The sequence below is a fragment of the Ostrea edulis genome, chromosome 10 (genome assembly GCF_947568905.1).
Source record: "Ostrea edulis chromosome 10, xbOstEdul1.1, whole genome shotgun sequence".
Classification (NCBI taxonomy): Eukaryota; Metazoa; Mollusca; class Bivalvia; order Ostreida; family Ostreidae; genus Ostrea; species Ostrea edulis.
The window spans coordinates 25887253-25913703 of record NC_079173.1 but is presented as its reverse complement, the minus strand read 5'-3'; the positions used below and the strand labels follow the sequence as shown (position 1 = coordinate 25913703).

Below are 26451 nucleotides of genomic sequence, written 5' to 3'. Positions count from 1 at the left end.
TCAGAGATTTACCCTAGAAGTTTGTTACATGCCTTTTTCCTGGCAGTTATACATCTAACAGTGTGTATAAATGTACCATTTTTATTTATTGGTAATCTAATTATTCCTAAGATTCATTATAATTGATAGTTCATCACATTTCAGTTCTGTAACAGTATATGATACCATTGAGAGACAATAGCCATTCTCATCTCTCTCTCTCTCTCTCTCTCTCTCTCTCTGAGAACCTGTGTGGACCCTCTCTCTCTTTCTCTGAGAACCTGTGTGGACCCCCCCCTCTCTCTCTCTGTGAGAACCTGTGTGGACTCTCTGAGAACCTGTGGACCCTCCCTCTCTCTCTCTCTCTCTCTCTCTTTCTCTCTCTCTCTCTCTCTCTCCCCGAGAACCTGTTTGGACCCTCTCTCTCCGAGAACCTGAGTGGACCCCCTCCTCTCTCTCTGAGAACCTGTGTGGACCCTCTCTCTCTCCCTCTCTCCCTCTCTGTTTCTCTCTGAGAACCTGTGTGGACCCCCCCTCTCTTTCTCCGAGAACCTGTGTGGACTCTCTTTCTCTCTCTCTGAGAACCTGTGTGGACTCCCTCTTTCTCTCTCTCTGAGAACCTGTGTAGACTCTCTCTCTTTCTCTATCTCTCCCCGAGAACCTGTGTGGACTCTCTCCCTGAGAACCTGTGTGGATCCCCTCTCTCTCTCTGAGAACCTGTGTGGACCCTCTCTTTCTCTCTCTCTCTCTGAGAACCTGTGTGGACCCTCTCTTTCTCTCTGAGAACCTGTGTGGACTCTGAGAACCTGTGTGGACTCTCTCTGAGAACCTGTGTGGACCCTCCCTCTCTTTCTCCCTCTCTCTCTGAGAACCTGTGTAGACTCTCTCTCTCTCTGAGAACCTGTGAAGACTCTCTCTCTGAGAACCTGTGTGGACCCCCCTCTCTCTCTCTTTCCCTGAGAACCTGTGTAGACTCTCTTTTTCTCTCTCTCTCTGAGAACCTTTAATATCTCTCATTCTTACTTGCTGAGTATCCACGTCTGTTTTGTACAGGCTAGGGCTCCCATCAGAGTCCGACGTTCGGCTGCGACGTTGGTTTCTTTGTACTGCTGATAGGCAAAGTTCCACTCGGACTCTCCGCCCTCCGCTACAGCCGTGCAGTAAACAGTGGATTTCAGGTCTGGGTCAACTCTATGACATAAACAGATAAACAATACGTTACTTCTCATGGGTACACCCTATGATGAAATTTACAGGTTTTCACGTTTTAATAATGAATGAACATCTTTGCTAGGCAAGGGTTTTTGGTCCACTCCGCTCCCACAGACATTGGATAGACAGACAGAGACAGATTTAGAGACGGATAGAAACAGACAGAGAGACAGACAGACAGACATAGACATACCAACAGCAATAGGCAAGACAAAATACCATATGGCAGGTTTTTTCCCGCGGGTCTAAAATTTGGCGATTTGTTGGCTCAAAGGTATGCTAATAATTTTAGCACAATAAATTTTGGCAGACAAGGAGAATTATCTCTCTCTTGCAAATGGTGCATATTTGGCAAGTGAAATTTTGGCAGACAGTTATCTAACCGCTGAAATAAGCCAAATTTATCACCCCACAGAAAAAAAACCACTATATGGTAGGCAGAAAATCGACTAACTAGTGTACTACCTGTTGTTGATAGGGTCTTCCATCCAGCGTTGGTACATTCTGACCGCTCCAGACATGCAGCTCTCGATACCATAATCACACGCCTCACTCACCAACAATGACCTCGTATAGCTGAAGAGTAATTCATCGGGGCATTCAATAATGACTAATCATATAGTCATTTTATAATTCACTCATTTATATGCACTGAATAATTCCACTAGTTTCCTCACGATTCTTTGAAATAATATTACTTAGAATCATGTAACAAACTTTGACTTAAGTCAAAATTTCAATCACCTGAAAGATGTTTACTACTTCTGAAATGGAACTCTGAATTTGCACACACTTGAGATTTGATCAAACAATATTGAATAACAATTTCATTTTGGACTGATTGACTTCTCAATCATTTCATTGCAATATTCTTATTTTGACTTAAGTTTAAGATGTTTCATAATCCTGCCCCCCCCTCCCATCCCAGATAAAATTGACACTGTGTACATGCATGTATTGTACTTACATTTCTAGATGACCTGACCCCATGTTGTCCATTCCTAGTCTATCGTATGGAGTTTTAATCAGCGTGTGCATAAAATTCTACAATGAAGACAACACAAATTTAATATTATTTGAACAAGGATTTGTTCCAACTCTGAAGGGCTTTTATTAAAGACTTCTCATAGAAATGATATGCAGAACAATTTTGCAGTAAGGTATAATTATCATTTCAGATCAATTTACAACAAGAGGCCCATGGGCCACATCGCTCACCTGAGTCACTTTGGCCCATATCTGAAGACTTTCCATATATATTTGCATGTAAAACCTTAGTCCCTATTATGGCCCAAACTACCCTTTGCAAACTTGAATCTACACTATGTCAGAAAGCTTTCATGTAAATGTCAACTTCTTTGGCCCAATGGTTCTTGAGAAGAAGATTTTTAGAGCTTTTTCCTATATTTGTATGTAAAACTTTGACCCCCCCCCCCCCCCACTTGTGGCCCCATCCTACCCCCCGGGGGCCATGATTTGAACAATCTTGAATCTTCACTATGTCAGAAAGTTTTCTTGTAAATATCAGCTTTTCTGACTCAGTGGTTATTGAGAAAAAGATTTTAACTATATATTTGTATGTAAAACTTTGATCCAGCTTGTGGCCTCATCCTACCCCCAGGGGCCATGATTTGAACAAACTTGAATCTGCATTATGTCAAAAAGTTTTCATGTAAAAATCAGCTTTTCTGGCTCAGTGGTTCTTGAGAAGAAGATTTTTCCTATATATTTGTATGTAAAACTTTGATCCCCTATTGTGGCCCCATCCAACCCCCGGAGCCCATGATTTGAACAAACTTGAATCTGTATTATGTCAGGAAGCTTTCATGTAAATCTCAGCTTTTCTGGCTTAGTGGTTCTTGAGAAGAAGATTTTTAAAGTTTTTCCCTTTATATTTGTATGTAAAACTTTGATCCCCCCCCACTTGTGGCCCCATCCTACCCCCCGGGGGCCATGATTTGAACAAACTTGAATCTGCACTATGTCAGAAAGTTTTCATGTAAAAATCAGCTTTTCTGGCTCAGTGGTTCTTGAGAAGAAGATTTTTAAAGATTTTTCCTATATATTTGTATGTAAAACTTTGATCCCCTATTGTGGCCCCATCCAACCCCCGGGGGCCATGATTTGAACAAACTTGAATCTGCATTATGTCAGGAAGCTTTCATGTAAATCTCAGCTTTTCTGGCTTAGTGGTTCTTGAGAAGAAGATTTTTAAAGTTTTTCCCTTTATATTTGTATGTAAAACTTTGATCCCCCCCCCCCCCACTTGTGGCCCCATCCTACCCCCCGGGGGCCATGATTTGAACAAACTTGAATCTGCACTATGTCAGAAAGTTTTCATGTAAAAATCAGCTTTTCTGGCTCAGTGGTTCTTGAGAAGATTTTTAAAGATTTTCCCTATATATTTGTGTGCAAAACTTTGATCCCCCCTTGTGGCCCCATCCTATCCCCGGGGGCCATGATTTGAACAAACTTGAATCTGCACTATGTCAGAAAGTTTTCATGTAAAAATCAGCTTTTCTGACTCAGTGGTTCTTGAGAAGAAGATTTTTAAAGATTTTTCCTATATATTTGTATGTAAAACTTTGATCCCCTATTGTGGCCCCATCCAACCCCAGGGGCCCATGATTTGAAGAAACTTGAATCTGCATTATGTCAGGAAGCTTTCATGTAAATCTCAGCTTTTCTGGCTTAGTGGTTCTTGAGAAGATTTTTAAATGACCCCACCCTATTTTTGCATTTTTGTGATTATCTCCCCTTTGAAAGGGACATGGCCCTTCATTTGAACAAACTTGAAAGCCCTTCACCCAAGGATGCTTTTGGCCAAGTTAGGTTGAAATTGGCCCAGTGGTTCTGGAGAAGTCGAAAATGTGAAAAGTTTACAGACAGACGGACAGACGACAGACGGACAGACAGACAGACGGACGCCGGACAAAATGTGATCAGAATAGCTCACTTGAACCTTCGGTTCTGGTGAGCTAAAAATGAAAATAATCCCACTTTCATACCAGTGAATAAATTCATGCTCCACAAACAGACAGACTTGAAATGTGTGAATTTGAAGTGGATTTCGTTTTCTCCAATAAAAATCTACTCACTCCAGAATATGATACAGAGAGATGCTGACATAAATCATTTTTAATTACTCGCTCCCAGTGGAGTTGTAAGGATAGAGTAGAGCAATAGTGCAAAACACTAACTGACAAACTGCATACAGTTCGATAATTTTCCCAGATACAACAGCGTGCTGCGTATTATGATGTTATAATTGTTTTTACCTTAAATTTGCCGTACAGGTTACTCCTGGTCATCATCTTCTCAACATATGACAACTCTTTTCGTGCGGCATACCAAGGGACATAATCCATCTCGGATCCCAGATACTCCACCATCTTCAGCGCGATATCCATGTCAGCTTCGCCAGATCTGTCAATATCAGAAGCCCGTGGGCCACAATGTTCACCTCTGTTAACTTGTTATCTATACAGGCAATCTGATTAAAACAAGATCTTTGATCCGCTCCAATATTCTGATGTTCCTAATAAATTCAGATCTTTGATCCACTCCAATATTCTGATGTCGCGAATTAGAAGATCTGAAGACATCACGTATAGGTCACATCAGAGTGAACTTAAGATAAACCAATCAAATGGTTGCTGGCAAAATCGTTGGCAGTAGGTATAAGTGACAATGAATCCCGAAGTATTTTGGATAATGACTTCTGAAGGAACCATAAATGTTGAATTCAACATGAAAGAATGAAATTGAATGGTTCTTGTAGCAGCATTTGATTGGATGACCTTAGGTCACCAAAGTGCATGCTTTTATTAGTGACATCAGAATATTGGAGAGGTCTGGTTTTATTGGCAACATCAGAACATTGGAGCGGATCAAAGATTCTGTTTTAATCAGATCGTCTATAAGGACATTGTCAAAACAAAAATGAATTTTCATTTCCAGATGAAGATTCTTGCTTAGTTTTTGCATATTGTTGCATTGATGATCTTCAGATTTTAAAAAAAATTTAAAATGTGAACGGTTAACACATAGCAGATGACAGAGAAACCTTGATCAAAAAATTTACCTGGATCTTTCAACTCAGATCTTACATTTGATAAATACAATGTTTCATAAATAATATATTTCATAAATAAAACACAGTTAATTCTCGAATTATTACAATGTGATTCACTGCCACGTTCATACTGCCATGTTTTGTAAGGAACAGTTTTCCCAAAGAACAATTTAAGGTACGATTGTATACATAAAAAGGCCCAAAATTTTTCTCTCTATAAAATGTGTCTGGAATTAACCTTAATCCGCATTTTAAGAAAGTAAAATATATGCCAGGTATACTATGTCAACAAAATCAGAATGACATTCCTAAATGGATAGCATTATGACATTATGAATAAGATATTTCCCATCTTTTTCTCGAAATAAGCCTGAAAACTGTCAAATGTCATACAGATTATTGCTCATGTCGAACAAAATGAAAATGATATATATTGTATATAACATGCTTGGATATGAATTTGCTCGACACTTGCACTGTATGTTTTCTGAAAGGAAAACCACCTGAATTTGTGGATATTTTCATTGAAAATGGCATTTATGCAATTTTATGCCAATTTAACTTCAAGCTCTCGTCATATGACACAAATCATTTTGCTGATCAAAATGAGCGAAGTTGGGTTTGCTAATCTGTTCCTTATTTGAATGCCAGGGTTTAAGCTCCTAGTGAAATCATCGATATTTTGGGCCAGATGACTTTGGAAACTGTACCTACTTCTTTGCATACAACCATTCGCCATCTTGTTTTCAAAACAAGCATCCATACTAGGTTTCAAATGTCTTAACATACAGCCATAGGCATGTAATTAGAGAAGCTGTTTATTAATTGTCAATTCTGCATGATCACTGCCGAAATGTCAGCAGTAGGCCTAATACTCCAAGACCCAGCTACATAGAACCCCCCAGTATGCGGGTGGTGGGACCGGTATGTAAACGTCTAGTAAAGTAAAAAATCTTACTTGGCCAATGCCCAGGCATCATTTATCAGCTGTCCTCTGTTGATAACATGTATGACCTATAATAAAAGAAAATTCATTTCATTAAGTGGACTTAAAAAATATTTTTTCCTCTTATCTTCCTCCTTCTAATATCATTCATCCATCTCTCCATGCTCCTCTCTCTGATATCATTCATCCATCTCTCCATGCTCCTCTCTGATATCATTCATCCATCTCTCCATGCTCCTCTCTCTGATATCATTCATCCATGTCTCCATGCTCCTCTCTCTGACATTATTCATCCATCTCTTTATGCTCCTCTTCATGTCGCTTATTTTACATTAATACAGTAACTTTGCTTAGCATTTCTCATTTGTTTTCATTTTATTTGGAACAAATCTGACTATAAAGACACTTTAATAAATGTCACATGTGCAGTGAAGATTGGCATTAACCCTGTAATTAACCTTGACTTGTTGTATGACCTTGAGTTAATGATCAGTCCTAAGCTGCTGCACCAGGTGGAGCCCATTTTACTTTGTACCACATGATCAATTTTGCGATGCTGAACCAGTTTGAACTAGCTTTACGATAAACCTTGAACTACTCTACTTATTTGAACCAGTTTTACCTTATGATCAACTTTTAGCTGCTGAACCAGTTTGAGCCAGTTATTCCTGTCATAGTTGACCCTGTAATATCCGTACTGCTGCACATTACCCAGAATCCAATCCTCACCATTTATCACAGTCTGTACCGAAATATCTGTCAATAAAGATTTATACACCTGTAAAATCTTCCTGAGAGGTCCTTATCTAAGGTCTGGAAATTTTGTCATCAATAAGAAATATTGTTTTTGGAAGTGTGAGCTTTGTTGCTTTCCGACTTTCACATTGAACATCACATAACATAAATCCAGATTTTACCTGTCATCACTGTGTTAAACCACTTGGCATTTCTCCAGTCCTGGTTGAAGTCGGGCTGAGATTTTACAGTGAAAGTGAAGGGGACTTCCCAAATGTATCTGTTATAAAACAAGGTATGGCAATGAGGGGGGTATGCTTTGTAACTTCTCTTTGAATTTTCAAGTTGTTAATGGGATTTTTTAAATGTATTTTTCTACACTCTTTCCTATGTTTAGTCTAATTCGTACAAAAGTTTCTCTTAACCGATAGTTATTCCACCAGTACCGTACATGTAGTGACTTTTATTTGTCTACTTTTAAAGCAAATCTATGAAAGAAATCTTTTAAAAGTACAAGATGGAGATCCATGGGGCAAAACCAGCTCCTTACCACACAAGGGTACATGCATAGCAAAATGCAACAGACAAAGTGTTAAATCCCCCCCCCCCCAGACAAAGTGTTAAATCCCCCCACCCCACAGACAAAGTGTTAAATCCCTCCACCCCCCAGACAAAGTGTTAAATCCCTCCACCCCCCAGACAAAGTGTTAAATCCCCCCCCCACTTCTCCTTCCACAAGTTCTGCCAGAGGAATAATTGTTCTGCAGTTTGTGAAATTAATTGTAGACCGATAAAAAAATCTATAAAATATGTCTGGTGTGTACGATGAATAGTCTAAGACCGATCCATCTACAGAGTTACTTTACTTGTTGTTGGTCAAAAGTAAATCAGTCTGGTCTATAGAACTTAAAATTGTGATAGACTGATTGTCAATTATCTGAGGAGTACAGAAAAGTAAAGATTTGCACACCGATTCTGATCGCATTACAATAATTGTTGAGCCCTGACCCTAAAAGTTAAATTCTGTCTTAACAAAACAGAATGAAATGATGGCTATGTGTAAAACAAAGACTCTAATCAACACAGGTAAGCTTTCTCACCTGAGATTGCTGTGACACATAGAAATGAGGGTTGGATGTAAAACAAAGACTCTTAATCAACACAGGTAAGCTTTCTCACCTGAGATTGCTGTGACACATAGAAATGTGGGTTGGATGTAAAACAAAGACTCTTAAGCAACACGGGTAAGCTTTCTCACCTGAGATTGCTGTGACACATAGAAATGATGGCTATATGTAAAACACAGACTCTAATCACAGCCTGAGATTGCTGTAACACATAGAAATGATGGCTATATGTAAAACACAGACTCTAATCAACAGAGCCTGAGATTGCTGTGACACATAGATATGATGGCTGTGTGTAAAACACAGATTCTAATCAACAAAGGTAAGCTTTCTCACCTGAGATTGCCGCGACACATAGAAATGATGGCTGTATGTAAGACAAAGACTTTTATCAACACAGGTAAGCTTTTTCACCTGGGATTGCTGTGACACATAGAAATGATGGCTGTATGTAAAACAAAGACTCTAATCAAAACAGGTAAGCTTTATCACCTGGGATTGCTGTGACACATAGAAATGATGGCTATATGTAAAATACAGACTCTAATCACAGCCTGAGATTGCTGTGATATAGAAATGATGGCTGTATGTAAAACACAGACTCTGATCAACACAACCTGAGATTGCTGTGACACGTAGAAATTTCTAACAATGCTGAATGACTGGATCAGACTACAAAGACCTAAAACTACATACTCAAACAGAGATGTGTATTTCTGAAAAACTAAAACGTCCCAAATGGAAATGTGTAATTTCTGAGGAACTAAAACTACATACCCAAATGGAGATGTGTATTTCTGCGGATCTTTGGCAGTGGGATTCTGCGTGAAGCGCTTCTGCTGAACTCTGACCTTGCCATTCACAACTGTTACCATGACGACTGGATAGTTCATCTGTAAGGTCCAAGTGTCCATGATCCGTTTGACATCGGTCCTTCTTCCCTGCCCATCCCGCTTGGCTTGCTGCAACATTTAAACAAAGGTCACGGTAACACAGCTTAAAACTGTGAACAATCACTCTCGTTCAAAGCCCTATCCCATTGTATACACAATATAAACCTAAATATCAGTGTGTAATTATATCGTTGTATGACTCTCGTTGTCTTGTATAATTACCTCAGACATCGCGTTCCACAGATCATTATGAGCGGCATTGCTGTATTTCCTACCATTCAAGTAGTGCTAAATAAAAAAAAGTTATCATCAATATTTATATAATACCTTATATTGTCAAACATTGGTAAAATCCTCCTCACAAAACCTGCAATGGTGATCATGCAGGAAGTTACATTTCACTTCCCGTAGCTGCTGGTGTTAATTACAGAGACAGTAAAGGTGTGCCTTATTCATCACCTGGATGAAATATACCAGCCATAGTGACCAGGTACTTAGGGCCCTCACTTCACAAAAGAGAGGGCCTCACTTCACAACAGGGAGGTCCTCACTTCACAACAGAGAGGACCTCACTTCACAACAGGGAGGCCCTCACTTCACAACAGAGAGGACCTCACTTCACAACAGAGAGGACCTCACTTCACAACAGAGAGGCCCTCACTTCACAACAGGGGTCCTCACTTCACAAAAGAGATGGCCTCACTTCACAACAGGGGTCCTCACTTCACAAAAGAGAGGGCCTCACTTCCCAACAGAGAGGCCCTCACTTCACAACAGAGAGGGTCTCACTTCACAACAGGGGTCCTCACTTCACAAAAGAGAGGGCCTCACTTCACAACAGAAAGGCCCTCACTTCACAACAGAGAGGGCCTCACTTCACAAAAGGGAGGGCCTCACTTCACAACAGGGGGTGGGGGCAGGTTTATTTCTCAATCCTCACAACATGACAAACCTATGTTGTTAACCAGACTAACAACTGTGCAGGAAATCCAAAAAGAGATGGTCTCTCATGATACAACTATGGCAATGCACTATTTAAAGACGGATAGAAAACATTAAAGTTCCTTCCATGTTACAATATACTCTCCCACAAAATTAGAAGATGGACAACATTGGAGTTACCTCCCTGTATCAATAAAACATTCTGTACACTCACTGTAAGACCTTTCTTGAAAGTTTCATCTCCCAAAAACCACTGCATCATTCGTATAATGGTACCACCCTGTAAAAAATAAAATGCAACATTAAGTTAAATATCATCGAAAACGGAGAGCGATGAATATCACCATTACTATAACTATTAAAAAATTTCTTAACGCAAAAATTTGATAATTAAACCCATTTTTATCTAGGGATTACACTATCACCAAATAAATCATAATCATATTAAATACTTTGATGAAATTCTTATTCTTCTCAGATTTATATAGTTAAGACAATCTGTAAGAAAATCAAAACGCGTGCATATAACCTTAGAGTAAGAGATGGTGTCAAATATCTCATTAATTTCTGCAGGATTGTAGACGGGGGCGTAGATAGGATGAGAGGAGACCAGCCCATCAAAACTGAAAGCACTCTGTACTTCCGCTACACTAAATTGCTCAAACTGAAAGTAAAATGTGAAAGCACATAGTAAACCGCTCAAACTAAAAGTAAAATGTGAAAGCATACAGTAAATTTTTCAAACTGAAAGTAAAATGTGAATGTGAATGTAAAAAAATGAAAACATAGTAAACTGCTCAAACTGAAAGTAAAATGTGAAAGCACTCTGTACTTTTGCTAAGTGAGTAAACTGCTCAAACTGAAAGTAAAATTTGGGCAAAAATTTCAAAATAAGCCCAATAGATTTGGAGAAATGTTGAAAAAGTTGAATTGTTAGCACACAAACACATGTAACAGATAAACAGATTGCAATATGTCAATCAACTTGAAGGTCAAAGCAAATAATAGTTTTATTACAGGTATGTCTTGTAGTGAATTCAAACTCAAGACCCACAAAATGGATGAATAACTGAATTATATTCTAGTTGATAAATATGTATCTGTAAATGTTTAAATGTATTCAAGAAATACTACAATAATTTACCATTTTCCATTCAGGATATTTGTGGTCAGCCCCAAGATATTCCACAAAAGTGGCAAATCCTTCATTAAGCCAGAGGTCATCCCACCATTTCATAGTCACTAGATCCCCGAACCACTACAACAAGTTCAATAAATATGGTTAAAAAGTGGAGGATCCAGGAATTCAAATTGTAAAAAGGAATATTATTTATACACACACAAACAATTGGCGGCCACATACCTACTGTGTATAAATAGTCAATCACACATCACTGACCAGACCAAACCTTACACCAGGTCAAGCTGACCCAGAAATATAACCCTGGGGTCAAAACAAAAAAAATTGATGGAGCATCAAAGATCCAAAGGCTGCCAAATAAAGTTTGTGTTCCAGAGCAAAAACACATTGCGGAATAATTATCAGTTGCTCTTAATGATCCTTTACAACATTTTCCGTAAATAACCTAAATTTTGGCTATTTTCATTACTCTCAAGGGACAAAACTCTGCAAAAAGTGAACTCTTCTTAGTGCCCCCCCCCCCCCCCATATATATAAACACTGTGATCCAAGAAGCAGTTATCATTGATGTCCATCCGAATGCCCACCCTCCCATTATCAAACCACCAAGTGAATCCTTAACTCCGCCCATGAAGGGAAGCCTTAACTCCGCCCATGAAGGGAAGCCGTAACTCCGCCCATGAAGGGAAGCCGTAACTCCGCCATCAAGGAAAGCCTTAATTCCGCCCACTGATTAGCAGTAGATGCTGCCTTCTGGGTTATGCCAGGTCCAACTTGTGTCTGCTTTGGGTCAGTTCTGAATTCACTAGAGCTGACTCAAAGCACACAAACCTAGAAAGCAAGGTTTGTTTTTGGCTCAACCTTCTGATGTTAGGTCCGATTCTGGTCAGTACTGCATGTTATGGTCAGACAACCGTGTGGGCCGCTGTACCTGGTGACCCAGTTCTACTGTATAGACAACCATGTGGGCCACTGTACCTGGTGACCCAGTTCATGGGTTATAACAGTAACCACTCTCTGTTTGTTGATTTCTGAGGACACCCCCGGCTGATACAACATGGCCGTCTCTCGGTATGTAATCAGACCCCAGTTCTCCATCGCCCCAGCCGAGAAGTCGGGGATAGCAATCATATCTACAATAAAAAATCAATCCATGGTATAAGCAGCAGTAGAAATGTCTGCTCTCTCTCTGAGACTCTCTCTCTCTCTGTCTCTCTCTCTTTGCTTACGCGGGTTATGCATTTTTTCTGCAATGTTAGCTACCTTCATCACCTGATGAAACAACAAAGAAAGCATTTTATTGTTTAAATAAACACTACAGCAAGAACTTGTACCTTGTTTGGGTAGAGGGAATGGGATGCCGAAGAAATCCTCATAGTAGGTAATGGTGCTCATGCCCACATCCAGGGCCAACTCTGTCTGGTTGTAAGCCTCCTTCGTAGACCAGGCAGAATACTTCAACAGAAATAATCAGAGGGCTAAAGTCAGTAAAATGTTCTCTGGACAGCTATGCTGATTCCAAAAGATCATACTTATCGCCTAAAACAATACTGAAATACAGAGAACTACCTTACTGCTCCTCAAGGTTAAAATGTTAATTATTACATACTCTTCCCTTTATTTTATCTTGTGGCTATATTGCTTTTAGCTAACCATTACATTGTATGTTGTTTTGGTTGTAACAGTATGTTGTTTTACTGCTCTTTCATTTTACTAAAATTATGAAGTCTTACTGTTATGTTGCCTTACTGTTACATTGCCTAACCGTTATATTGCTTTACCATTACGTTGCCTTACTGTTATGTTGCCTTATCATTATGTTGCCTTACTGTTACATTGCCTTACTGTTACGTTGCCTTACTGTTACATTGCCTTACTGTTACGTTGCCTTACTGTTATATTGCCTTATCATTATGTTGCCTTACTGTTATGTTGCCTTACTGTTATGTTGCCTTATTGTTACATTGCCTTACTGTTATATTGACTTATCATTATGTTGCCTTACTGTTACATTGCCTTACTGTTATATTGCCTTACCATTATGTTGCCTTACCATTATGTTGCCTTACCATTATATTGCCTTACCATTATGTTGCCTTACTGTTACATTGCCTTATCATTATGTTGCCTCACTGTTACATTGCCTTACTGTTATATTGCCTTACCGTTATGTTGTCTTACTGTTATATTGTTTTTGTTACTTGATACAGACAAGGTAAGGAGTCGATGTCTTCTCCAACACCTTACCATTGTTTTGCCTTACTGTAATATTGCTTTACCATTATGTCTTACCATTATAATGTCTTACCGGTATGTTGTCTTACTGTTATATTGCCTTACTGTTATATTGCCTTACCATTATATTGCTTTACCGTTATGTTGTCTTACTGTTATGTTGCCTTACTGTTATGTTGTCTTACTGTTATATTGCCTTACTGTTACATTGCCTTACTGTTATATTGCCTTACCGTTATGTTGTCTTACTGTTATATTGCCTTACCGTTATGTTGTCTTACTGTTACATTGCCTTACTGTTACATTGCCTTACTGTTATATTGCCTTACCGTTATGTTGTCTTACTGTTATATTGTTTTTATTATTTGATACAGACAAGGTAAGAAGTCGATGTCTTCTCCAACGCCTTACCATTGTTTTGCCTTACTGTAATTCTGCTTTACCATTATAATGTCTTACCATTATATTGCCCTACCATTATATTGCCTTACCGTTATATTGCTTTACCGTTATGTTGCCTTACTGTTATATTGCCTTACTGTTATATTGCCTTACCATTATATTGCTTTACCATTATAATGTCTTACCGTTATATTGTTTTTGGTTATTCCAGTTCTGGGGACAAAGTCACAAATAATGATACAGACAAGATAAGTCGACATCTTCTCCGACACCTGGTAAATATCAGCCACATATCCATCAGCCCTGCAAAAAGTAATCACCTCAAATATTGTAGACACCTTATGTTACATGATTACCTAACTTGGTTAAATCCCTGTTTAGCGTCTATTTATGAAAACATAAAATTGAGAGTGTTAAATAGTCCAAAAGGGATAAAAATACATTAAAGTGATGAATGAATGATAGGGAGTATCTTTATTTTGTGAGAGAAGTTTCTGAAGAACCAATGAGATTAATAATTACTCACACAAAATAAGATATCTACAATGCAATATAAGAGACCCATTGAGTCATAATGCTAACCTGGGGTCTTTGGGGGCTGTTTGGGGGGTATTTGAACTTAGAACTTGTGCCCCATTAATTTCCCTTATTTTACTTCTCTGTAAAACTGTGCATCTATACTGTATAAGGCCTAATCACAACCCCTGGGACTACGACCTGAACAAACTTGTATCTATATACAGTATGTATCAAGAACCAATGACACCTCTCGTCACAGTAGCTCAGTGGTAGTGTGCGCTTCGTAACCAGGAAGTCGAAAGTTTGAGCCCTGCTCATGCCATGGCCTTGTCATACCTGAGATGTAAACATAGGTAGTGATTGCTCCTTCACCAAATAAGGCGTTGGTACGATAAAGAACACTCACTGCTACAGCCATAAGCGCTAAGCATACATGTAGGTTTAAATTTGTAGTATTTCACTTACGACTGGTGATGTCTCCATACAAGTTAAAAATTTTCATTGGGACATAAAAGAAATAACCAACCAACATCTCCGAAACTAAATGTAAATGAATTTATTAATTATCTCCCCTTGTAAAAAGACTTGAAGAATATTTGTGCCAAATTTGGTTGAAATTAGCTTTGTAGTTCTCAAGAAATTGAAAATGTGAAAAGTTGGCTACAACAACTGTTACAATTACAAAGAAAAAGGATGGAAAAATTTCTCTACGAAAATCTAAAGTCAGCGTGTAGCTCATGTGTCAGAACTCAAACCCCGAGAACCTCAAACATGCTACTACATGTATATTCATGCAGAAACCAGAATTAGGTTACCCATTGTGCTGTTACGCAATCACATGCAACAGAATATTTGGAAGAGGGCCTACATAGGACATGCCTGTTGCCCGATCCTTTTGTATTTCTCACTAAAATATGTTTAAATTAACACGCAACAAAATAAGAGAAGATGTTGAAAAATGAACTGTTCCGATTGTTTGAATAAAATGATTGAATCTTAGTGTCAAGTAGCCAATCTACACCCCACAATATTGAAAGTTTAAAAATCCTTGACACACTTGTTAATTTTCTGGACAATTGGCATGTTGGACAGGGAGATTTTGTCCGGTTTTCGCAGCAGAGTCAGTTTGAACTTCGCCTTCAAGGCAGGTTCATCAAAACAGGGGAACGCCTTCCTGGCATCAGTGGGTTCCATCTGAGTTGTTGCCATGTAACTATAAATAGAACAGTGGTCACTGTGATAATCATGTATTTGTATATAAGAGTGGATACTCTGTAACAAAATATAGAACAGTGGATCCGGAGTTGTCGTCATAGATAATCATATACAAAGAATAATATTTTCCCATTCATTAGTTATTCATAACCATTTTCTTTCTGCGTATGAATTCAAAAGTAAAAATCAAAGATTCAAAATCTCACACTGTTTGTTTAGCTGTATGAGCTCTGAAGGTAATATCTTTCACTGTTCGTTTTGTTGTGTGAGCTGTAGTAAAATCTTACACTGTTTGTTTTGTTGTATAAGCTCAGGTAAAATCTTACACTGTTTGTTTTGCCCTGCTGTATGAGCTGAGGTAAAGTCCAGCTAGATCGTTCGTCAGATCTCCAACAAAGTCCATTATTAAATAGTATTTCTGTCCACTTTGTAGAGATCCATCCAGGTGTATGATCAGAAACTGGCGTTCCTTGTCCTCAGACTGCCTGACAACCCCTGGGGCCCCAAAATTCGGATTCTGATTAGCAACATTGATGTTGGTGACATTCAGCTTGTTCTTGTGCATGGTGATGTTGGTAGAAGCTTCCATGCAATCAATGCTGATCTTGATGTGGCCATAGAATTTAAATTTGCTAGGGTCAGCTGAGTAGATATCGGGTTTCAGTTCGATCTCGTACAGTGTCGGGAGATTAGATCGTGGAAGGCGGACATCTGTGAGTTTCTTTCCACCGGTGGAGGAGGACATTTGTTCTAGCCATGTTTTGATAGTCTGGTAGTTCCTTTCCATCCACGCTTTGTTGGACTTTGTGTTCTCGATGGCTTCTCGGAAGGCTCTCTGTCCGGTCCCTAGATTTGGGTGTGTTCTTACAAAGTCCTCCAGCTGTAGAAAATATTACCTTAATTCAAATGACTTAAAAAATCAAAAGATAATTAATACATGTATTAATTAACAAATGTAACAGAGACATTTTTATGCCTCTGATGGGATTTAAAACCAGGTCTCTAGCACATTAGTCCAGCACTCTACCAATCGCACTAAAGGGTTATAACCCACTAGCCAGAGTTAGTAGGAATGCCAAATCACTCACACTACATACAAGAAATGACAGTTTATCTTATGATTAAGAACTTTAGTTCCCAAAAGTTTTTACTCAAATCAAATTTCAGAATTCTTTGAATGACTTGATACACTAAAAAGATCACAAGATATACATGTATAATCAATTTTCCCTGTGTGCATCACAAGATATATCATTGATTTTCCTTGTGTGCATCACACGATATATTATTGATTTTCCTTGTGTGCATCACAAGATATATCATTGATTTTCCCTGTGTGCATCACGAGATATGTCATTGATTTTCCCTGTGTGTATCACAAGATATATCATTGATTTTCCTTTTGTGCATCACACGATATATTATTGATTTTCCTTGTGTGCATCACAAGATATATCATTGATTTTCCCTGTGTGCATCACGTGATTTATCATCGATTTTTTTCCTGTGTGCATCAGAGATATGTCATAGATTTTCCCTGTGTGCATCATGAGATATATCATTGATTTCCCCTGTGTGCATCACGCTATATATCATAGATTTTCCCTGTGTGCTTCATGAGATATATCATTGATTTCCCCTGTGTGTATCACAAGATACATCATCAATTTCCCCCTATGTGCTTCACTAGATACATGTATAATCCATTCCTATGCTTGGACACTCTTTCTCCACAGAAAAATAACAACTGCTCAATGTTAAACAAAATAAAAAAAAAATAAAAGTTCTAAAAAGTGCAAGTTGTTTAAACAATTTGAGAGAACATTAGTATGTCTTCCCTTACAAAAGGTTTTTGGTTTTAAAGTTCATCATTTCAGAATTTCCTTATAATAGACTTCCTGGAAATTTCTCACAATTGCACTTTAGAAAATCCTAGGAAAACTTTGGACATCTTGCATGGAATATCACCATCAGGAAAAGACTTCTCAAGATATTGGGCAGATAACAATTGTTTATTGTAAAACATTGCACCTGCTAACCTTTGACCTGATGACCTGAAAAATCATTAGGGGTCATCTACTACTCATCACCAACCCACACAGAAAATATCAAAACAACTGAGCAAAGTTTTCAAGATATTGGGAGGACACCAATTGCATAGAGTACTATATTGCACCTAGCAATGTTTGATCTTTGGATCTGAAAATAAATGGGGGTCATCTACTACCAATGACCAACCCCTGTATAAGATATCAACCCCATCAAACACAAACTTCTCAATATGCAGGGCAGACACCAATTGTGCAGAGCACTGCATTGCATTTGGTGACCTTTGACCTGAACATAAATCAGAGCCATCTACTACCAATGACTAACCAATGTATGAACAAGAGATGTTTGTAAAACATATATGCCCCCCCCCCCCCCCCATGGTGCAAAATTGAAAAGGGTTATACACATCCATCATTTGATTGATAGTAGTATCACCAATTCAAAATATTGAGCAGACAATATCTTTCTATGTCTATGTGACCATGTGACCTAAAAATCAATAGGAGTCATCTACTCCTTATGATGTACCAGTGTAAATCAAGCAAATAATTCTTAAGATATAGGAGACAATATATGACTACATATATGTATGTCCAGTTCAACCCTTCACCTTTGACCACATGATCTGAAAATCAGAAGGGGTCATCTACTCCTGGAGATGTACCAGTGTAACAAGTTTAATGTCTGTCAAGCAAAAGGTCCTCAAGATAGAGATGGCAGTATCTTCCTATATCCAGTTTGACCCTTGCCCTTTGACCATGTGACCTCAAACTCAAAAAGGGTCATCTTCTCCTGAAGATGTACACTGTACCAGTGCACCAAGTTTGATGCCTGTCAAGCAAAATCAATAGGGGTCATCCTCACCTGAAGATGTACCAGTGTAACAAGTTTGATGTCTGTCAAGGAAAGGGTTCTCAGGATATTGAACGGACAGTATATTCCTATGTCCAGTTTGACCCTTGACCTCAAAATCAATAGGGGTCATCTTCTCTTAAAGATGTACCGTGTACCAAGTTATATGTCTGTCAAGCAAAGGGTTCTCAAGATATTGAGCGAACAGTATATTCCTATGTCCAATTTGACCCTTGACCTTTGACCATGTGACTTGAAAATCAACAGGGTCATCTTCTCTTAAAGATGTACCAGTGTACCAAGTTTAATGTCTGAAAAGCAAAAAGGTTCTCTACACATTGAGCAGTCAGTATATTCCTATGTTCAGTTTGACCCTTGACCATGTGACCTCAAAATCAATAAGGGGTCATCTACTCCTCACAATGTATCAGTGTACCAAGTTTAATGTCTGTCAAGGAAAAGTTTCTCAAGATAATAATCGGACAGTATCTTCGTCTGTCCAGAGTGGTTGACCCTTGATCTTTTATATTGAAAAACGATAGGGGTCCTCTTCTACTCATAACCAACCCACATATGAAATATTACGATCTAGTGAATCGTTCTCAAGGTATTGAGCAGACAACATGTGGTCTACCGACCGACCGACATACCGATCGACCGACCGAGAAGTGCAAAGCAATATGCCCCTCTTCTTTGAAGGGGGGCATAAATATCATTATCAAAGAAAGGGTTCTCAAGATATTGGGGGGACACTAATTTTACAGAGTACTGCACTGCACCCGGTAACCTTTAACTTTTTGACCTGAAAATCAGTAGGGGTCATCTACTATCAATGTCCAACCCATGTATGAAACATCATCACTATCAAACAAAAGGTTATCAATATATTGGGCGGACACTAATTTTACAGAGAACTGCACTGCACCCGGTAACCTTTAACCTTTTGACCTGAAAATCGGTAGGGGTCATCTACTACCAATGCCCAACCCATGTATGAAATATCATCACTATCAAACAAACGGTTCTCAAGATATTGAGCAGACACTAATTTTACCGAGTACTGCACTGCATCCAGTGACCTTTGACCTTTTTAATCAATAAGGGGCCTCTTCTCATAGGAAATATCAACACGCCTGCTAATCGATCAATTGCATAACAAGAGGTTATGTATAGAAATCAAAAGAGATCGATTTCTGGTTATGCATAGATGGTAAATTGCCTCAATGCAAGCAATTTTTGAGATTTTAATTAAAATATAAGAATGTGATTCGATGAGTAATTCTATTTTCTATTGTTTTACACTCTTATGAAATGCAAGGGTCACCGATTAGCAACGATTTTTGTTCTGAAGCGAGGGTCGGTGGAGCGAAAACGCTGTCAGAAAATCGTAATTTACCGACAGGAATTTGTGTTTATTTCATTTTAAACATAATTGTCAATTTTCACCATTAGTTCACAAAATTTGCGACCTTTGCAGCAAAATTCGGACTTTGATTTGTGTATTATTTTGCAAATATACGATGAAAATGACGTCGCCTATGCAAGCGATCCAAAAGTTATGAGGGAGAATTTAGGTTATGCATGAGAGTAAGAAATCATTTCTGAGACTCTTGGCAATCACTTTTTTCTAGTATCTCTTCGACAAGGCTACATGTAACTCAAGCTAGCCTCGACTCCGCTTCCCTTTAAAGACTCTCATATCTTCTTTTTTTCCCCTGTTCTGAAAAAAAATTAAACTCGAACAAGAGATGTTTGTAAAACACATAAACAGGCGTTAGCACGTTAAAGAACCCTCACCGCTACGGCGCTGAGCGCTAAGCATGGGTTTGCGGTACTTCATCTTCAGCTGGTGACGTCTCAAAATGACTGAAAAATTCTCGACGAGACATAAAACAACTTTCCCAATTTATAGCCGGGTTGTCAAAACTATGTCTTTGTGAACATAATTATTTACGTGACAATTTACAGACTGAAATAGAGGTTTTCAACGTTTATTAGATATCATAAAAGTATCATGCATATTAGTTCATTCATACGGAATGAGGTAATTCAAAATTTCACCAAATATCGATCGAATTGTGATTGCCGAATACTGGTAAAATGTTCACCTATTACTAGCATGAACTGCACGTGAGAAACGAGTAACCCGGGATATCACTGTGTTCTGTCGTATTTTAATATACGTCTCATATTTATCTTTATTAAACGCTGTTAATTACGCAAAGTTAATGTTAATTTACCTAGAAAACCGCGCTTCGAATTCTGTACCCCCTAAAAGTCACTATTCCACTATTTAAGAATGCTAAAACTTTGACCAACATGGAGAGGAATATGACTACTATTTAAAACTTCATTCTCAGTACGTTCCGTTTTAAAATGAAATAATTTGAAAGGCGAGAATGAATACTGTGCTATTCTTGGAGTCGTAGTTCTGTGGTTAGAAAAAAAAACACCACCAGAAATTGCCGACAGTTTTTTTTTTTTAAGTATAAACTGTAATTAAAATCTGACCTAAGAATTTCACTTTTGATAATGATAATTCTGAAAAGTACTTGTTTGCAATAATTATGCACAGCCTAGTGAAAATATAAACGTTGACTGTGCCACTGCAGTGAAATTTATGTCATCTTTATTGTCGTAGCGGGAATCACTGAATGACAATATTGTTACACAGAAGTGAGGACTTCACAATAAGCAGATAAGAACGATCTTAGATTAAATGTGCTTATAAACATAATTATAAAGGGAAGCCTAGGCCTGAACTCTGTCCGTTCTCTGTTAAAGAAAAAGAAATAATAAAGAAAGATATCTCACTGTGAGCTGAGAGAGAGGAAAAAAAACACCGGACGGCTGAAAAAAATAAACAAATATATATCTTACTATGTGCTGGGGGTGGGGGGGGGACCACCGGGCCGCTGAGAAGAAAAAAATAAATTGATATATCTCACTGTGAGCTGAGAGAGAAAAACACCCCGGGCCGCTAGGAAGAAATAATAAAGAAATATATCTTACTATGTGCTGAGAAAGAAAAACACCGGACGGCTGAGAAGAAAAAATTCAAAAAATCAATATATCTCACTGTGAGCTGAGAGATCGTTCCATTGTAGCAGGTTTTAAAAGTACACACGGAAACCATTTGTGTAACGATGATCACGAATCTGATGAAGTGCGCCATGGCCATCACATTATATCGCTCTGACTTTCAATGAATTCTGTAGTCGGGCTCGGTATCCGAAATGACTGTCAATATTCTCTATTCGCCGTCGGGCATCTGCTATGCATTGGCTATTCGCCAGACCTATTTCATATCGGCTATATAAACGCCCGTTGTGCACCTAATGACCCATTTCTAGTACTGGGCATTCTGCACTATAAATCTACACCATCATCATAATGACCCATTTCATGTCGGCTATATACATGTACACAAGAGCTACCGTCCTGTACTTACATTTTCATGTACATACGTCACTCATATAGGTCAAGGCTAGCAGTGTTTGCAATATCCTAAAAATGTAGCCCCTGCAGGAATTGCATGCCTTCTTTTGATCTTGAATGGCAAATAGTGCATTATGTTAACACAGGATACAAAGCTTATTAAGGAAGTTTTAGAATTTAAATTGCCAATGTAGTGGTGCGTAAATGTGTGTATTTACCACATGCCTATTATGTACTGTTTTTAGGTCACTTGGAGACCTATTGCAATCGATCTGCGTCCGTCGTCATGCGTTCACAATAGAACATTTTTAACTTCTTCTTGATGCCTACCATTCCAATTCTTTTCAAATTTGGTATGAAACATATTTTGGACAAGAGGGACATAAATTGTAAAGTTCAGGACCCCTGTACCCCTAGGGCATTTGGGATGGGGCAAAAACTGATAAAAAGTGATGGATTTTCAAAACTCTCCTCTACAATCACACGTGTAAGAAAAGTTAAATGCATAGTGATGTAGAGTAAGAAGGCCTCAACCACAATTGTAAATTTCATGATCCCTGGGGCAGAGGTTCTGACCCCAGGTTGGGACCAAAACTTAGTATGATATAGTATAAATGTGTAAAGCATCTAAATGATATGTTCTTTATTGGCATTGATACTTTGAAACTACATATTATATATAATATATATATATGTAAATAGATATTTAGAAAGAGAAGGTCGGCCTGCTAGGTAGTCTTTTACCAAAATTGTAAATTTCATGATCCTAGGGATTAATGGTTTTGGTATCAGGGTGGAGCCAAAATCATTAGAGTAATTATTGTTTTTATCATTTGAAAGACTTCTTTATGTTTGCTGTTACAGTATAAAAACTATATATTTAGGAAAAGCAGGAAAGGTCTAGGATGTACCAAAATTATGAATTTTGCAACCTTAGGATTTTTATACGCCCGTGGAAGACAGGACGTATTACGGTATGGCGTCATCCGTCTGTCTGTCTCATTGGCATGATACAGACCGAACCATAAGCTCCAGGATTTTACGACTTGGTACATTTGATCACCATGATGAGAGGAAGATGCCTATTGTTTTTCAAGATCAGAGGTCAAGGTCGTAGTATCACTCCATAGGAAAACCTAGTAGGAAATCCTTTTAGGCAGGATAGAAACCGAACCGTAAGCTCTAGGATATTATAACTTAGTTATTTGATCACCATGATGAGAGGAAGATGCCTATTGTTTTTCAATGTCAGAACTCAAAGGTCAAGGTATTTACTTAGTAGGAAAACATTGTAGGCAGGATACAAACCAAACCGTAAGCTCCAGAATATTGCAACCTGGTACATTTGATCACCACAATGAGAGAAAGATGTCTATAGATTTTCAAGGTCAGAAGTCAAAGGTCAAGGTCAGTATTACTTATTAGGAAAACCTTATAGACAGGATACAAACAGAACCGCAAGCTCCAGGACATTGCAAGTAAGTACATTTGATCACCACGATGAGAGGAAAATGCCTATTGTTTTCAAGGTTAGAGGTCAACAGTCAAGGTTGCAGTGTTACAGTAAGAAGACCTTGTAGGCAGGATACAAACTGCACCGTAAGCTCCAAAATATTGCAAATTGGTACATTTGATCACCATAATGAGAGGAAGATGCCTATTGTTTTCAAGGTTAGAGGTGAACATCAAAGTATCACTTAGTAGGAGAATCTTGTAGGCAAGTATACAGACCAAACTGTTGGGGCTAGGATCATCAAACTTTGAACATATACACTTTATGCTAATTTTGAGGATGCCTATTATTTCTTAAGATCAAAGGTCAAGGTCGTAGTAACAGGATTCAGACCAATTCGTTGGGGCAAGGACCATCAAACTTGGTACACATACATACATCTTATGCCAAGTGAAAATATTACATAGAGAGTACATAATTTGTCTTGTTTTTAGGATGCAAAGAAAGTATGCACACTCTGATTATTGCTGATACTACTTGAAGGCAAGTTCAACAAATCATGGTATAAGAAAAACACCCCATATTAGCTTTTCATGGGCGTATATCATGTACAGTTGGCTGTACTCTTGTTACTCTAGGACAGGTCCAAATTATTCATATCATGTTAATGTTACATATATTATACATGTATTATGTAAAGCCTTTCATCAGTGAAGGCACTTTCTAGAGCATTTTAATCCAGCAGAGTTGAATAAAAAATGTCATTTTTCATGTAAAAATTTACTCTTTTGTGACTTGAATGGCATGCACATGTTACGATGGCAACAGAGTTGCATAGCAACCAAATTATGATGGTTTTACATTACTTATGCCAAATTATGTCGATGTGCCAAAATTTGAAAAAAATCGGTGACAGTGCGTGCCGGACCCCTTATATAAATTTTTAAATGGTTACAGAGAATGGCTCTTAAAAGTTTTAAGAACGCATCTTGTTGTATACTGTTGCTGAATATTAGAATCTAGCTTAGATATGGAAATTAGGATTTCACAGCCACTGGCACTGGTGATACTTTTAACTAATATTCAGGTCACCAATACGGTATTACATGTATGTGGACCAGGCCTCATGTTAACTAAATTTCAGGACTCCTGCACCCCTGGGGCCTAATGGGTGACCAATTTTTAAAAATATTCTTCTCTAGAACTGCATATATGTAAGAAAAACTAAAACTAAATGCATAGTGGTGTAGAGCAGGATCGATGAAGACCTCTACCAAAATTGTAAATTGCATGATCCCCAGGGTAGCTAGGGTTCTGACCCCAAGATGGGGCCAATCTTGGTATTATTTGGTGTAAAATACTTAAATAACATCTTTTGGGCTACTGATACTAAATTGAAACTAAATGGATATTCAGAAAGAGCAGTAGTCCTTTACCAAAATTGTAAATTTGATAATTTTAGGGGTATGGGGTTTTGGTATCAGGGTGGTGCCAAAATGGTCAGTTATTAAATGTGTGAATAGTAGAACATTTTTCACTTTTTGATAAGTACAATATCTTCTTAATGGGACTACCCATAGAGATACTTTTAACTAATACTTACATGTAGGTGAACAATAAGGCTTGTGGGCCTCTTGTTCCTGAATATCCCTATGTAAAACTTTGCTCCCCTATTGTGGCCCCACTCTACCCCCAGAAGCCATAATTTGAACAAATTTGAATCTAAACCATATCAGGAAGATTTTATTTCAATTTCAATTTTCCTAGCTCAGTGGTTCTTGTGAAATTTTTTAAATCACCCAACCCTATTTTCTCCTTTTCTTGATTATCTCCCTTCGGAAGGGGGCATTGCCCTTCATTTAAACAAACTTGAATCCCCTTCACCCAAGGATGCTTTGTGGTAAGTTTGGTTGAAATTGGTCCAGCGGTTCTGCAGAAGAAGCTGAATTTGTGAGAAACGGGCAAAAACGGATCACAATAGATCATGCAAGTGACTCTGGTGACCTAACAAAACTTGGAATAGACCAGATAGCTACAGATTCATTCTTTATATAAACCTTTGATTCACAGCACATAGAACTGCCCTTCACCATGTGCTGCTATGTTTAGCCACAGTAGGTCATGTTATTTTTGTATATATGCAATAATTATCTCTACAATGTGTCTGCTTTGGCTTCCATTGCTTATCAAACTGTCACAGTTAATTCGAGAACATCACTAATTGTAAACACTATCAATGTTTAAATTTTTGGTGCCATCAGGGGGTCTTCATAGCAGTATTAATGAAGTTCCACAGGTGCATTATAAGCATGATACATGTACTATGTACAATATGATCAAGCACATTATTAAGGAACCTGAGTTCAGACATTGATGGAGTCCCCAGGGTTTGAAAAATCTAGCTTTGCCCTAAGTCTTTTGCCGTGTATTTCTATTGGAAGTCATATTGAATGCTTGTACATGTAAATGGAGTTACCCGATTTTCAGCTGTAGTAAAGACATGACTAGATAAGAACACAACCAAACCAGAACGATCACTGTAAAAGTGGTGATTTACAGTGATCACTGTAAAAGTGGTAATTTACACTGCGATCACTGTAAAAGTGGTGATTTACAATACGATCACTGTAAAAGTGGTGATTTACACTGCGATCACTGTAAAAGTGGTGATTTACACTGCGATCACTGTAAAAAAGTGGTGATTTACGCTGGGGGTTTGGTACACAATTTTCCACGTCCAACATTACATGTGGTCGGGTACAAATATGCCGTAACTGAATACAATATATTTTATAACTATGCACGTGGAGGAAATTTATGTGTTTACTACGTGACTGCATAATTAGGGTAAATTTTCCCCACGCGTAAATAACTAATTTTACAGTCCTCTCCATGGAACGATAAACAACAATAATAAACATATGTTGATTCCATAACATTAGATGTTGTATATTCACTGTTGAATACTGTAAATCACATTGTTTTGTTTTAATGAAGACTCATTTCAAATCCCAGCACTTCATCTCTACCCAAATTGTTTGAAATTTAAATCAGCAGAAGAATTTAAACAGAATCCTAAAGCAGACTTATTCACATATATTCCCTCATTCTCCTCTGAATTTCTTTCGGAAAATAGAAGTGTGCTTGCACATAGTATGCTATGCAGCAAACTGTTTGCCGAAAAAATTCTTTCTTTAAATCATTGCTCAAGAAGTTTGCAGCAAACTTGTTGCAG

General features: G+C 38.1%; 1 protein-coding gene across 2 annotated transcripts in view; it reads right to left on the bottom strand.

Annotated features, from left to right (window-relative positions):
- The window catches only part of LOC125665641 (putative aminopeptidase-2), a 117095-nt gene that overhangs the window by 47982 nt on the left and 42662 nt on the right, over positions 1-26451 (bottom strand). For both annotated transcript variants that reach the window (XM_056152346.1, XM_056152347.1), the window contains 17 exons: positions 15748-16301; positions 15264-15419; positions 13873-13990; positions 12385-12505; positions 12029-12183; positions 11054-11167; positions 10439-10573; positions 10124-10189; positions 9190-9255; positions 8852-9036; positions 7130-7227; positions 6835-6968; positions 6225-6280; positions 4470-4617; positions 2159-2235; positions 1657-1767; positions 1003-1170 (listed from right to left, as the gene is read on the bottom strand). In XM_056152346.1, the coding sequence (XP_056008321.1) occupies positions 1003-1170; positions 1657-1767; positions 2159-2235; positions 4470-4617; positions 6225-6280; positions 6835-6968; positions 7130-7227; positions 8852-9036; positions 9190-9255; positions 10124-10189; positions 10439-10573; positions 11054-11167; positions 12029-12183; positions 12385-12505; positions 13873-13990; positions 15264-15419; positions 15748-16301 (2462 nt within the window). The remainder of the gene's footprint in view (positions 1-1002; positions 1171-1656; positions 1768-2158; positions 2236-4469; positions 4618-6224; positions 6281-6834; positions 6969-7129; positions 7228-8851; positions 9037-9189; positions 9256-10123; positions 10190-10438; positions 10574-11053; positions 11168-12028; positions 12184-12384; positions 12506-13872; positions 13991-15263; positions 15420-15747; positions 16302-26451) is intronic.